This window comes from Chenopodium quinoa, unplaced genomic scaffold (assembly GCF_001683475.1).
Source record: "Chenopodium quinoa cultivar QQ74 unplaced genomic scaffold, ASM168347v1, whole genome shotgun sequence".
Classification (NCBI taxonomy): domain Eukaryota; kingdom Viridiplantae; phylum Streptophyta; class Magnoliopsida; order Caryophyllales; family Amaranthaceae; genus Chenopodium; species Chenopodium quinoa.
Genome location: NW_018743285.1, coordinates 943,213 through 959,866, shown reverse-complemented (window position 1 = coordinate 959,866; position 16,654 = coordinate 943,213). Strand labels below are relative to the sequence as shown.

At 33.4% G+C, this 16,654-nt stretch overlaps 1 protein-coding gene across 1 annotated transcript; it reads left to right on the top strand.

Moving 5' to 3' along the window:
* Nucleotides 1-14,909: 14,909 nt before the first annotated feature.
* On the top strand, nt 14,910-15,875 carry LOC110735591 (probable serine/threonine-protein kinase WNK6). The gene has a single exon (XM_021915781.1). The coding sequence runs from the start codon at nt 14,910-14,912 to the stop codon at nt 15,873-15,875; it is 966 nt and encodes a 321-aa protein (XP_021771473.1).
* The last annotated feature ends 779 nt before the right edge of the window (nt 15,876-16,654 follow it).

Here is a 16,654-nt window from a genome sequence, read left to right as displayed (position 1 = left end):
TTTGCAGTGGAAGAAGAAGCGTATGAGGAGATTGAAGAGGAAGCGCCGAAAGATGAGACAGAGATCTAAGTAGAAGAAGATCTATAGCTTTCATGATTTTTTCAGTGTTGTTGAAGCTTTTTTCTGGCGCCCATGGCGAATCAACGGCGGCGCCACCACCACCTCTACCACAGCAACACCAGCATCAGCCGCCTTTCTCACCGATTTCTTCCCGCTGTGACCTCCATCGTCGCCGTCTTCGTCCTCCGCTTCTTCGCTTTCTCGCTCCTCGTCCTTCTCGCCTCCTTCACCATGGCCACTCTCGCAGCTCATCTTCTCTTTGGTATTCTCTCTCTTTCGCTTTCTCTCTCCTCTGACACTGTAATTACAACAATTTGTTCTATAATTTGTTTAATTACTATAATTTCTTCATATATGAGGTTCTGTTTGTTTAATTAAGTGATGAATTATTGTCCAATTGTTTTGTTTTTGGATTTTACTTTTGTTCAATTGAAATTAATGATTTTTTTTTTTGTCTGAATCATTGATTTGTTTTTCGATTTTTAGATCTTTGATTTTTTAATCTAGAGTTTTGATTGTTTTAATGTTGATTTGTCTCTGTATATGAGAGATTTGAGTTTCAGTGATGACTATTTTTTTAGAAATTCTAAATGTTTGATTTAGGTCAGAAAATGTATGATTTGTTAATGTTGATTTTGTAAATTTGGTTGATAATTACAAACTCGCGCTTAATTGGAGTGTTGTTTTTTTTAACCCTTTGGTGATGTTGTGGCAATTAATTGAAGTGAGTTGATTTACTGTACATAGTTTGGTATTACAGTAGATTGATTTAAGATTGGATCCAAAATTCTCTTGTTCAGTTTGTTTATAGAATCACCATGTTTATGGGATCACCATATTATGAAAAGTGATTTAATCAACATTAATTTATTGTGATTCCAACAGTTTCCCTTAGGAGCTGTGAGAGGGGTACATGATAGAGGCGAGTAAAAATCTTACTGTGAGTAACAACACCCTGTGTTATGCAGTAAATGGCTAATGTCGTTATATGTCATTATCAGCTCATGCTGTGTTTTAAGATCTAAATAATATGCTTTGTTTTGCTTAGGTTTTTGTTGTTCTCTTTTACTAATTATCAAGGGTTTATGCATATTAATGAATTAGTTGTTTTTATAGGACTTAATAGACGTGGTAAGAGTTACAGGCTTAGGTGTACTAACTACCTGAGGCCTGACCTTAAGCATGAAGAATTCACAGAACAAGAAGAGAAGCTCATCATTCAGTACCATGCAGCTATATATAGGCAGCAGGTGGATCTAAAGTTTAATCTAAAGTTTGTCGCATTGGATCAATTTTAGTTAATTGATTACTCACATTGATTGCTCTAGTTGTTAATTGATTTTTGGTAGTTCATAGTGTGATTTAGTCAAAATTAATAATAGCTAATTATTTTCTTAGTGTAAATTTTAATGAGCAGGAAGTTATCTTATGATAAGGAGCAGTAGGAAGACAAGGAGAAGCAGGAGAAGTTATCTGATGACAAGGAGGAGAAAGAGAAGTTATCTGATGATAGTTACCTTATTTTTGTAAATAGTGACTTCTATATCAATGTGGTCAATGTTGTCAAAATTGATATAATTACCTAATTTTTATATATAGTGACCTTCGTTATTTTTATATATATAGTGGCCTCTATATAAATGTGGCCTCTGTAAATTGATGTAGTTACCTTATTTTTGCATATAGTGACCTTTATGTAAATGTAGTCAAAATTGATATAATTACCCTATTTTTGTATATAGTGATCTCAAAGTAAATATTGTAAAAATTGATATAGTTACCTTATTTCTATATATAGTGACCTCGGTGTAAGTGTCATCAAAATTAATATAACTTGATATAATGACCTTATTTTTGTATATAGTGACCTCTAGGTTGTTTCACACCATCAGATGATCTAGTGAACATTCAATGGCTAAGATTGCTTGTTTTTAGTTTTCACCATAAGCTCTGTTTTCAGCGGAACCTCCCCGTATATATATATATATATATATATATATATATATATATATATATATATATATATATATATATATATATATATATATATATATATATATATATATATATATATATACCCTCCTTGTTGCACCTCTAATCATATATTTGTGTGTTTTCCATAAAAAATATAATTTGAGCACAATATATATGTCGCCTTCAACTACCTTACTTGATTATCCTGTACAACAAGATATTGATTAAGTTTTTCAAAAAAAAATAAATTAAATAAACAAATAAAAATTTAATAACACATTCCAAAAAAAAGTACGTGAAATCTAAGGATTCAAAATTGAACATTTACGCATAAATAACAATTATGAATTCAGAAATGAACACACTATAAAGATATAAAAATCTTTCAATGTGAAAATGAAAACGTATAAAATCTAAATGAACATGTATTAAATACTAAATGAACATTTATTAATATGAAAAAGAACATATATCAAAATCCAAATGAATAACTATTAATATGTAAATGACCATTAATAATAATTCAATATGTCAAAATACAACTTAATATGTATTGATATTATATGTTGATGAAATATCATAAGATTATATTATATTTTAAAATAGAATCATCAAAAGGTCTATGATGAATGAACAATATGTGATTTATTTTTGAACATTTTTTAACATGTGAATGAACATACATTAATATATGTGTGAATGTACACATATTAAATAAACATCTATGTATCAAACTTGAATAAAAATCTATCAATATTACAGTTAAAATGTATGTATTATAATATTCAAATGATGCTCATGAGCATATATTAATTTAATATGAAGTTAAACATGTATTATTATAGTCTATGTAGATATCTTCAATATGAGAATGAACATGTATATATTTAAATTCAAATGAACATTTGTTTCAATACTAGTAAACATTTATTAATACGTGAATGATCATAAAAAAAAGCTAGGGCAATCTTCTCTCGAACCCTAGTAAATCTAAGGTTAGATTGTAAATGATCATATACTAATATCATAATGAACATCTACCAAAATAAAAATGAACATCTACCAAAAGTCATTTATAATATAAACTAATTTAAATCTTAGTAATTCAACGAAAACTCAACTAATTATGAAAAATAGTACAATTATACTCTATACTCAATTTTCAATGGCAAATAATTTCATATATAATTCCTTATGATTTTTACATATATAACACAAAATTTGTAAATTCCTTGATAAAATTAACTGAACATTATAAAAATTTGAAAAATAACACAAAATATAGTAGATTTTAATCAGTTTTGCATAAAAATATTTGTAATCATAGCAGATTATGTTTCAGAACATATAATCGCAAATTAAAATTGAAAACCTAGGGTTTATACACAAAATTGTACTAAAATGAACAAATTACTTACTCTTTCTTAGAATGTTGTTGGGGTTGAAGAATTTCTTCGCGAATGTAAGACATTATTAGTAGTATTTTGAAGTAATTTAGAGTAATTTTAGAGTGATATTGTTTGGATTTTTTTGGTTTTGATGAGAGAGAAAGTCTAGAGAAATTGATGAAGAAGAAGGTTGTAGAGAGATAAAATGATTTGAAATGGTAGTTTTGTTTTTATTTTATTTATGTATATATATGGGGTAGGGCCACAAAGGTGGTTTATTGAAGTTACCATGGTTAGTGGATAGTTACTTTGCGGTTAAATTAGTAGGGGGTGAGTTGTAGTTTTTCTTTTACTGGGATGGGGGAGGGGGGAGGGTAAGCGCTATATGGTAATTTAGTAGGGGTGTAGGTAGTTTTGCCTAAAGGGGGCTGTAGAAGCAGAACAAAGCAATAGTTTAAGCTATTGGACTGATAAGTCGTGTTTTGTGCATAGTTATTAGCTTAATTTTGGTTGGTTTTATTAGCTTAGTCGAGTTTTTTAGTCCATTTTGGTGTAATTTGGTTTAGTTTTGATGATTCGATGCTTTTATGGGTAGTTTCGTTGTTTTTGATGTATTTTAGGATTAACGGAGCTAATTGAGTGAAAATGAAGCAAAACGTTAATGAAATACTTGACAAATATGACACCTGTTCACCATTATGCTCATAACTTTTGATATACAAATGATAATGGAGTGATTAAACTTCATTGGAAAGTAGACTTGAAGACCTTTCCAACAATATATTACACGCCTTAAACAGAGCTCCGGATATGAAGTTATGACTGATTTAAGATGAGTGATACGCGCAGCAGGGAGGCACGTCCGTGCCTACAAGTCAGTATACTAATCAAATTGCTTCAACATTAGGCACATCCGTCCCTAGTAGGGGCACGTCCGTGCCCAAGACTGCAGAATTACACTCGTCAAAAGGCACGTCCCTGCCTGGAAGTCATTAGCCAAAGGAAGATATGCTCGCACAGAGGCACGTCCGTGCCTAGCAAGGGGCACGTCCGTGCCTCCTGGGAAGATTGTGCGCAAATTCTTTTAATCGTTTTCTTATTTTTCTAGGAGTATAAGTACACTAAGTAAAGTTTTATTTGGGGATTAAGTTTTATTCTAGCCTTTAATTTTACGTTATTCAAAACTAGTTCTCTCTATTTTTTTCTTTACTTTTGTAATTCAAGATTCAAGATTTACACTTTCCGCCTTCAATTCAATTCAAGATTCGGTATTTTCTTTTAATCTCTTGTTTCTTAATTATGTTTTCTTCAATTATTTTAGTTATTGTTCCTTTCAATATGTGTGAGTAGATTCCCTATTCCAAGATCTAGGGTAGCCCAATTATGATTGATGCATGAATTAATTCTTTAAATTCTCTAATGACTTTTGCAATTGCTTATGCTAAATTGATTGTGATTATGCCAATACTAGGTTAGACGTAATCTTAGTATTGTGATTATTCCTTTGTTTCTATCACAGCGAGAGTTGGGTTTAAACAGATTTGAGTAGATCAATTTAGGGTTTGATATTTATTCAACCCGAGAGTAGTTGGGTTTAATAATTGGGAAGTGAGAGTAATGTGTTTAATGTCTCTAATATGCATGATACCATGAGAATAGGCTTGATTGTATGTCAGGGAAGCCATTGATACTCGAGAGAGGTCCTTGGTATTGATTAGGGTTTACTTTTCTCCGTTCCATTGGAATCTTATGTTAGGGGTAGAAATATAATTGCATCAAGCGTAATGTTGGCGATACTAGATCTTGGATGTTTTAATTACTTGATTTCTTCATATTATTTAATTTATTTTTGAATTTTCCATACATTAGTTCCTTAGTTAATCGATCATTATTGATTCTTGCTTAGTAGGAATTTGAGTCTATTTAATTATTTTTGAACCTTAGTCTCTTGGGATTCGACCCTTGCTTGCCAGTCTACATAGTAGTGGTTAGTTAGGTTATATTTTTTTAGGTACGCGACACGCCTACCAAATTTTGGCGCCGTTGCCGGGGACTAACGGTTTCATTTGATTATTTGTGATTCGTTTTTACTAAGCCTCATTCGTTGCTTCGGCTATTGTTTCTTGTGTTTTTGATACTCTTCTTTAGTTCCTTGTTGCATGCAAACTCGAGGTACAAGATCAGACGATTTAATTCCTTTTGATTCTGAAATCGAAGCAACCGCAAGAAGACGAGCAGGTAGAAGAAGAAGGAGAAATCAAACCAATAGAAACATGGCGGACGCCACAAAATCCCTTTTGGAGTACAGTATTCCTGATACGACTACCGGAGTCCTTTCTAGCATCGTAAGACCACCTGTGATGGCTCAGCACTTCGAGCTCAAGCCGCAATTCATCCAGTTCATCTCCAATGATTCATTCGCAGGACTACCGCATGATTGCCCGGTAAGTCATATTGATAGTTTTTTGGAGAAATGTGATACTATGAAAATGAATGGTGTTACAGATGACGCGATTAGACTACGCCTTTTCCCTTTCTCATTACGGGATAGGGCAAGGGAGTGGTTGAGAGATGAAGGCGATGGCTCGCTCGATACATGGGATAAGCTAGTGAAGGCCTTCTTGGTGAAGTTTCTGGGTTAAGAGAAGACTGCTAGGTTGAGGAACGAGCTATCAACTTTTCGACAGTCAGATGACGAGTCTCTCTATGAGGCTTGGAGAAGGTTTAAGAGGCTACAGCGACAATGCCCTCACCATGGCATTCCAGAGTGGATATTAATGCAGACATTCTATAATGGCATGACTCATGAGTTTCGGATCTACATCAATGCTGCGTCAGGAGGCTTTCTCTTGACAAAGAACCGCACAAAAGCAAAGGAGCTTATAGAGAAGATGACAGCCAATGATAATTATCATCCAGGAGGCCGACATACTGTGAAAAAGGGAGGTAAGCTTGATGTAGATGCTTTGACTATGTTAGCTAGTTCTGTGTAGGCACTAACAAGCAGGTTTGATAAGTTCCAAGCTGGAACTTCTACTAGCCCCCAGGAGGTTTGTCAAATGTGTAATGTAGGGCCATATCGCACCAAATTGCCCGCAAAACTCGAGTGAGATGTCCATCGAACAAGCCAATGATTTCTACTCCTCAAATCCCAAAAATCCTTATGATCCCTACTCAAATTCCTATAATGAAGGTTGGAAACACCATCCAATCTTATCATACAAGAACACCTAGGCACAGCAGAATCCATCACAACCACCCCAATCCAACAACTACAACCAACCACTACCCGGTTTCTAACAAAGACCATCCATGAACCAACAACCAATGCAACCACAACCCCAAAAAACTAGCCTTGAAGTGATGATAGAGAGCTTTATTACCACAACCAATAGTGCCATCCAACAACAAGGTAACTCCATCCAACAGTTGCAAGCCCATAGTAAGCTCATGGAAAGCCAAATAAGCCAACTCTCACAACAGGTGAGTCGCCTATCAACTCTTCAAGATCAAGCAAAGGTTCAAAAAGAACAATGCAATGATGTTTTCTTGAGAAGAGATGAAGCCTATCCGAGGCAAATTGTTGAGAAGGTGTGCAGTGAGGAGTCTAGAAAAGACGAAAAGGGCAAAGATGTTCAAAGCTCCAAATATGTGGCTCCACCGGCTTATGAGGAACCAATGCCTTTCCCGCAACGGTTGTAAAAAGCCGTGCTCGTTAGACATTTTGGCAAATATTGTGAAGCCCTCAAGAAGGTACACTCTTCTACTCCCTTTTTTGATCTTTTAGTTCAAATGCCTCAATTTGCAAATTTTGTAAAGAATATTAAAGATCAACATGAGGATAAGGAAGTAGCACATAAGAAGGGCCCTACTCTCTTATACGATAACCTACCACCTAAGCTGCATGATCCTGGTAGTTTCACTACTCCCTGCACGATAAACGAGAAATTTTTTGATAGGGTTTTGTGCGATTTAGGTGCTAGTGTTAACTTAATGCCCTATTCATTATATGAGAGTTTAGGCTTGCAAGGACTTAGAGCTTCCTCTATTTCTCTCAATTGGCTGATAGGACCTTTAGACTCCCTAAGGGTGTGGTTGAAGATGTATTAGTTAAGGTTGGTGAACTTGTTTTTCCTGTTGATTTTTTTGTTATGGACATGAAAGAAGACCATAAAATCCCGATTATATTTGGTCGTCCATTCCTTGCCACAAGTCAAGATTTAATAGATGTTCCTAAAGGACAAGTGACCATTAGGGCCCAGGATAAACAAGTCATGTTCAAGCTCTTTGATGATTATAATTCTATATTTGATGGTGGTACTTGCTTAAGAATCGATGCTACTAACCCTTTGTTTGATAAGTATGTATTTGATAGAAATTTCGAGAGAAGCAAGGACAAAATTCCACCCGATGATGCGTTTGGCCACATGAAGGTCAGTTCGGATATAAGGCAGGTAAACAATAAAATGAAGGAGTCACTTGAAGGCAATCATTCCCATGGGCAACATTGCGGAGTTCCCCCTTCGTGCGGTGACCCAGGCTGAGCTATCACTACGGTCGAGCTAAAGACCTTATAAACAAGCGCTAAATGGGAGGCAACCCATTCTCGATCCTTTACTTTTCTTTTATTCCTATTTTTATTTTTATTTTTGATTCTAGATGTGGTTATTAGTGTTCTAATATTTATTATTTTCTCTATCTAAATAGGTGAAAAGAGCAAATTCTACGCAGAAGGAGTCCACGAAATAAGGCACGCCCGTGCTTCCAGGTCGGTCCTAGCACCGACCCGAGGTATGGTCTTCCCCCTTCCGATCAGTAGATCTGTTTCCTTCTCCCCTTGCCCATTTACGCTGTTATATGCATACATTGAGGACAATGTATGGTTTAGCTTGGGACATGATTCACTTTTCACCATGTATATATTAGTTTTCTTTTAGCATTTAGTTAGTTTATTTCTTTTTAGTGTTGATCGATATTCCATTACATGACTATGCTTCTATGATAACAATCATATATGTGTGCTTTGCGAAAAGTGTTTTTTGAAAACCCATTCACTGATTTGCTTGGAATTGAGTTGGTTTGTGGCCGGGATGGTCTTCCCGATTTACTTATGTGAATAGTTTGTGTACCCGATGAGAGTTTTGAGCCATATTTGACTAATTTTACTCTATCTCAGTCATGTTTCTTCTTGTGTGATTAGTTTGTCCTTCACTTAATTGAATTCTTGGTCTTGCTTTTTGACTGTTCGAGACTTGAATGATGCATGTTGCGAAAAAATGATTGAAATCTCTATGTAGAGAACAGAGCCTCCACATTTTAGGCCTACATATTTTTTTTTTTAATTTTTCATTCACCTGTAGGTTGAGCCAATTTGAGCCGTGTTTTAACCCCTTCTAGGTACCCTACATTTAAAGTCATAGATCTATTTTTTCTAGGTTTATTTTGAAGGTGTTTTACACTTGTTAAAGCCCTATGAGTGATGTATAAAAAAAAAAAAAAAAAAAAGGAAGAAAAAGAGCTTTAAAAGTTTTTTTTTTAAAAAAGGAGTCTTCCTAATTACCAATTAGTCCCTTCCTCTTTGTGAAAAAAAAAGTATATAAAAATAAAAAAAAAGGAGAAAAAGGTATGATTGAAAAAAAAAGGAGAAGGAAAAAGAAAGAAATAAAAGGGCTATGTTATTACTGTATGAAAATCGGAGGAAATAAGGTTGGCTTGAACCCGACATTTGAATGTGTAGTGGGGTAGGATTTGTTATATTTTGAGCACCACATTCCCAAATTACGTCGTCCAACCCTTATTTACCAAGCTTACCCTTATTGGATTTCATGATTTTCGTAATTGCATCAATCATTAGAAGTGGAGAAAGTCACATTGCAAGCCTAAAGAGGCCGATTCATGTGAAGTTGACATGCATTTTATGCCTAGGTTGAGTGGTATCATATTTCACCCCGTAAACACATGAGCGTTTATTGTTTTTATTTTTCACAACTAAAGTGAGAGCTATTCATGTTTGTGTGAGTTGGTATGGGGAGATGTTTGTCGATTCCAAGTATATGAGGTTTATGGTGGTTGTTATGCATATTGACTCTTATTTTTGTTCTCCTCGTGATTTCAAATTGATGGCACATTGTGATGGTTTGAGAAGTTGTCTTTCTCCTCCCTTGTGATTTATGGTTAAATGCTTGAGGACAAGCATTAGTTTAGCTTGGGGGAGTTTGATAAGTCGTGTTTTGTGCATATTTGTTAGCTTATTTTTGGTTGGTTTTATTAGCTTAGTCGAGTGTTTTAGTCCATTTTGGTGTAATTTGGTTTAGTTTCGATGATTCGATGCTGTTATGGGTAGTTTCGTTGTTTTTGATGTATTTCAGGATTAACGGAGCTAATTGAGTGAAAATGAAGCAAAACGTTGATGAAATACTTGACAAATATGACACCTGTTCACTATTATGCTCATCACTTTTGATATACAAATGATAATGGAGTGATTCAAATTTCATTGGAAAGTAGACTTGAAGACCTTTCCAACAATATATTACACGCCTCAAACAGAGCTCCGGATATGAAGTTATGACTGATTTAAGATGAGTGATACGTACAGCAGGGGAGGCACGTCCGTGCCTCCAAGTCAGTATACTCATCAAATTGCTTCGACATTAGGCTTGTCCGTGCCTAGCAGGGGCACGTCCGTGCCCAAGACTGCAGAATTACACTCGTCAAGAGGCACGTTCGTGCCCAGCACCAGGCATGATACCATGAGAATAGGCTTGATTGTATGTCAGGGAAGCCATTGATACTCGAGAGAGGTCCTTGGTATTGATTAGGGTTTACTTTTCTCCGTTCAATTGGAATCGTATGTTAGGGGTAGAAATATAATTGCATCAAGCGTAATGTTGGCGATACTAGATCTTGGATGTTTTAATTACTTGATTTCTTCATATTATTTAATTTATTTTTGAATTTTCCATACATTAGTTCCTTAGTTAATCGATCATTATTGATTCTTACTTAGTAGGAATTTGAGTCTATTTAATTATTTTTGAACCTTAGTCTCTTGGGATTCGACCCTTGCTTGCCAGTCTACATAGTAGTGGTTAGTTAGGTTGTATTTTGTTAGGTATGCGACACGCCTACCAAATCTGAACTTATTAGCCCTCATTAGAACTTATATTAGTTATAAATTAAACTTGGGTAGCCCTGATTAACCCTTGTCACAACTTATCTGAACTTATTTTTCATGAACTTATCTTACCTGAACTTATCAGAACTTATTAACCCTTTTCTGATCTTATCTGAAATTATTAACCCTGAAATAAGTGGAAATAAGGTGAATAGAATAGGGCCTTAGTATATACGAATTGCATTTTAATGAATTACTTAGGCTTAACAAAAGTAATTAACTTCAAGGCATATTGATACTCTAATCTATAGTATTATATAAAGTGAAAGGGGGTTTTGGGTGATAAATTTTTCTTTCCCAAAATATCCCTCTCATTTTTTATTTCCTTTATAAAAAATAAAATAAAACCTACCTTCAATTTTTTCAAAAATAACTAACATCAATAAAAAAAAATAAAAAAATTAAAATTTTTTTTTTTTTTTAAAAAAACCTACCATCCTTTATTAAAAATATTAAAAGCTACCTATTTTCTCATAAACAAAAAAAATCAAAAAAACTACTGTAATATCCTTTTTTTAGAAAATCATATCCTTCGATTTCCTCCACGATTTCAGCAATTCTTAAACCCACTAATATTTTTTTAATTAGTTTTTTTTTTGAAATATTTTTTTAATTAGAATAAGGTAGATAATATTTCATGAAAAAAAGGGAAAATCGAACCATATAAATTTCTTATAATGCACACACAATGAGTGTGTGTCGCATAGCTTGTTGTCAAAATTAGAATTAGAAAAACCAATCCAATTTGAATGATAAGTTGACCTACAATGTACTAAACTGAGTTGTAGATAAGTATAATTGAAATTGATCAATTTTCTAAAACAAGTCAATTAGCATTAGATGACCCATAAGTGTCTTTATATAAATTTTTTAAAACTTGTTTTCCCATCATTTATCTTATCCCATCTTTATATATCTACACTTCTCAATGGAAATTTGAACCTACAATTTCTACAATAAATGGGAATGAATTAAACAAAATGATACAAAAAGACACAGTTTTAAAAAATGATTAACAACTTATTTTGGTGTTTAGTTATTATTATATTTTTCTCTTATTTTATTGAATCATTACATGTAATGATTTTTTTAGTTTTTACCAAAACATAACTTCGATAAATTTGTTGCATTTGATTGTGGGTGGTTTATGTTTTCAATCATTCTTTAATATGGGGTATGCTTAATTATTAGTGTTTTTCTTAATTTGATTATGAGTACATATAATTTCAATAATATATAATTTGTTCTTTTCAGAAAAAAATTAAAATTATATGATCACTAATGGCATCAATTCGCTCATTGATATTTGTCGGTGGATTTACATGCACATACAGTACATATAAACAACAGTCTTTTAATTATATGAATTTCCATTTTATTATGGCTATACATCTATTCTATTGTAGTTTTGTGATGAGATCATTTTAAATGTTTATTTTAGTGATGCTACTAATCATGTCTAATATTGATTGGTCGGTGTGAATTGCTAACTGATTAACACATTATTGATTACTGAAGGAATTAGTATCTATCTTGGGATTATGCAGTGACTTTTATGTTTTGCATAAAATAACTACTAACTACAAAGTATTTATTACGATTATATTATGACAATGGAGTATATCTTTTATCAAAAAAAGCAAGGAGTATATCTTGATCAAAACTTAACGTTAATTGACAAGATTAAGTTATTGAATTTGTTTTGTACTGTATCTTTTTGTTTTTTTTTTTTTAAATAAGTTGTACTATGATTAAACTTTTGTAGATAAATAAAAATTGTTACTCAAAATGGTGTTATATTAGTTCACCAAAAAAAAAGGGGTTGTTAAATATCGCCCTCGAATATCTAACTAACGCCCGCAAAATAACATAAAATTACGTACTTATCCTTATAATAACGATTATTAAAATAATTTATTTTACCTCAATTTCACACTTTTACCGTACAGAGAAATTTTAATCGTTCTCTCTAGTGGTCAACAGCCACCAACGATCATTGGACCAACCACCGTGATTTTCAAAAGCAAACAAAATTTTTAAATTTTGCAAATCAAATTTATTGGATCTTATGGACGACGACGAAATACCGGAAACACAACCTATGCTGCTCGCCGAAGGCTCGTCGGACCGTATGGACTCGATGTGTGCTGATAAAAAAAATTTAAAATTCGAAACCCAGGCAAACGCCTAGGATTTTCGAAAACCCTAGGCTGAAACGCCTAGTTTTTTCGAACATCCTAGGAAGTTTTGAAAAAACTAGGTGTTTCAGCCTAGGGTTTTCAAAAATCCTAGGCGTTTGCCTGGGTTTCGATTTTTTTATTTTTTATTTATTGTTGTGGTTGTTCGTGTTTTCTAAGCGTTTCATCTCAACCGGTCGTTAACGTCTTTTTTTTAAGTATTAAATTTCAAAATTGATAGATTATAAATTCGAAATTTCCAGGCAAACTCCCAGAAATTTCAAAAAATCTAGGCAGAAACGCCTAGTTTTTTCGAATACCCTGGGGTTGTTCGAAAAAATTAGGCGTTTCTGACTAAGTTTTTCGAAATTTCTGGGCGTTTGCCTGAAAATTTCAAAAACAAAAAATTAAATAATCGGAATTTCGAAAACAAAAAAATTGAATAATCGTACCGATTCCGTACGGTCCGACGAGCCTCTGGCGACCAACGTAGGTGGTGTTTACTGCCTTTCGTTGTCTTCCATGGGATCCAACGAATTAGGTTTTGTAAAATTTAAATTATTTGTTTGATTTTAAAAATTACAGTAGTTGGTGGTTCAACGTGATCGTTGGTGGCGGTGAACACTAGAGAGAACGGTAAAAAATTTAATATAGGGTAAAAGTGTTACGTTTAGGTAAAAAGAATTATTTTATAATATTTTTATAGCAAAGCTACGTACGTCATTTTAGGTTATTTTACGGGCGTTAGTTAAAGATTCGAGGGCGACGTTTAGCGGCTCACAAAAAAAATGGTGTTATATTAAGCTCAATAATTACACTTTAACTCCTTTTTTTAGGATTAATTATACTCTTTTTTTTTTGGTAAGTAAGCAATTTTATTACCAAAAGAAGAGGACAAAGCCTCAAAACTCCATACTACACAGCCAAAGGCCACACAACCTCCAATGAGAACCAAAAACAAGCAAGCAACACAGGCTACAAAACCAAAACAGCTACAAAAAACAGCAAATTACACTAGCTTTCAACCTATACAGCCATCTACATTGACTTCTCTTCCATTTGTTACTGATAAGTTGCTGAATCCTGTCTAGCACATCCCTGTAAATCATCTTGCATAGAGAATTAGGATGAATGACAGCCTGCTCCTTTTACCCTTAATGACAGCATTTCTATAATTTTAATACTGAGTTTAAATTTTACTTCCTAATATTCTAATAACTATTTGAGTATTATATACTACTGCTATTTCAATTTTCCTTTTACAATATTACATGGCCTCCATTGTTTTTTTTTTTTTTTTGAAACTTTTTGTTTTACTCTGTTCTTAGAAATTCTCTATGTGTTATTGCAAAAAAAAAAAAGTTCTCTACACATATTCTTTTTTTAGCAAAAACTCATTTACTAATTTACCCCGTTACCTACTATTTTACATTGCATCCCCTTATTTCATTGACTTGAGGGGTTCGGCTTAATTTCAATATTTATACTTTTTTACAGATAATATAACTGGTATATATTAAATTATGAATTAGACTCCAAAAAATGTAAATTATATGAATTTACCACCTTAAAATACGTGCACGTATTGCGTGCTCTTTTGAGCTTGTAGCTTGTGTTTATAATGTTAGCAATAACAATTGATATTTAGTAACACAAATAATATATCATACCCGATTTCTCGTAAAGCTTAAGTTGCTTAACCACTTTAAGTTGCAAATATCAGTATAGATAAAGATGAAAATCTAGTCAATTATAAAAGCTTAAAAAATTATTCCCCATAATTAAAAGTTCAATAAATTAATTAAAGAATTCATCTAACATAAAAATCAAGAAAAGGGTATTTCTATTTCTTGATAACCGACTTAAATAACGGTCAAGCAACTAACTTAAATCAATCAGTTTATCTGGACCCACCCAAGAATATAAATACGTTTCTTGGATTACAACTAACAACCTATAATTACTTCTATAAACATCAATCTACTGTTCATACATCATTTATCAACAATTTCCCAATCCCAACTATTTGATTTTTCACTTCATCTTAAGAGCAATCTACAAAACAACTACCATCAACACAAACACAAATCTTAAAAAATCTCTGTTTTTTCTCTGTTTCTTTGTTGATCAATAATGGCTTCAAGTTCTCGAAACGACAATGAAATTGAGGAAATCGCTAACAACCCTGACGAATTGGAGAAAGATCCAACAAGGCAATTCATAAGGTTCAATAAAATGGTCGGAATCGGAACCTTGAAGAAAGTATACGAAGGGTTAGACACTTACAATGGTCATAAAATCGCTTGGAGTAAAATGGAGGTCGGACAAATTGGTAAACATGGGGTAAACAAGTGTTGTGAAGAAGCCGAAATGATGAAGTCGTTAAACCATCCGAATATAGTCAAATGTTACACTTACTGGTATGATGGTATAAATACCATTAATATTATTACTGATCTTTGTTCTTCTGGTAATCTGAGGGAGTATATTCATAAACATGATCTTTTTCGTTGTCCTGCTGCAATTAAGTCTTGGTGTCGACAGATTCTAAGCGCGTTACATTACATACACAGTCAGAACATTATACACCTTGATGTTAACGTTGATAATATCGTTGTTAATGGGAATTCAGGCACGGTTAAGCTAGCAGATTTTGGTTTCGCGGTGTATAAAGAACCGAGTAATGTTTACAGCACTTATGGTGGTAGACCAGGGTGCAGGGCACCAGAGGTTTTGAGCTATGAGTATAATCATTTGGCTGACATATACTCTTTTGGAATGACTGTACTACAGATGATGACTTACGAGAAGATATACAGCGAATGCGAGACTTTGGCTAAGATTGTTGAAGCAGTTCAGTCCGGTACTTGGCCTGATGCAATGAAACTAGTGTATGACCTTCAACTGAGGCAATTCATTGAAAGGTGCATTAAGCCTGCGTCTGAGAGACCCGAGGCAAGTGAACTCTTGAGGCACCCGTCTCTTGCAACTACTGATGAGGGCGGTGAGCGAAGCCAAGACAACATGCCAAATCCAAAAGCTGTCATTAACTCGCAAGAGCAGACCATAGGCTCGATTCTATTCTATTCAATTCTTTAGTATGAAATTAAGACTTTTCTTGGATTTTCTTTAGTGCAATGTCTTTAATTCAAGGTGTGTTACGAAGTAGTGATAGTAGTTAATGTTTGAATAATAAAGTGTATGATTTAGTACATGGTGTGTGTGTAGGAGGATGGGGGTTTGATTCAGCTTTCTCGTTTGTAATTTGATTTAAGTGTTAGTTTGATTTGAATAAAAGAACATTGTTGTTGAGTTAGTTAGCTGTGATATTGATTGTAGTACTACGCAAATTTATAAACAAGATTATTGCCTTTGATTAATTAATATAATTCCCTGTCAAAAAATAAAAAATGATATAAATCATTGCTACTTATTTGAATTGAACAAACTGATAATATTGTACAATGCCTAAATAAGATAGTCGAATTGGAAATTCCTATACAATGCACAATTTTTATAATTGAACAAACATTAACGAAATCTAGTGAAAATCTTGAGGAATTATGTGCAGAAGCTAAAGTATAGAAGTCGTTAGACCACGAAAACGTAACGAAATGCTACCATTATTAAATTGATCATCAATCCAATAATGGTAGCATTTCATTATGTTTTCGTGGTCTAACGACTTCAATAGTTCAGCTTCTTTTCAATACCATAATGCCATATCGAACCCCTTGTAAACTCTTTTTTGACGATCCTTCTCCCATGAATAACTCATACTTTGTAAATCGCCTTGTCGGATCTCTCTCCATAATTGTACAATTGTTTGCTTGTGAACTCGAAGCCGCCATTACTAATCGAGTAGTAATTTGGAACAA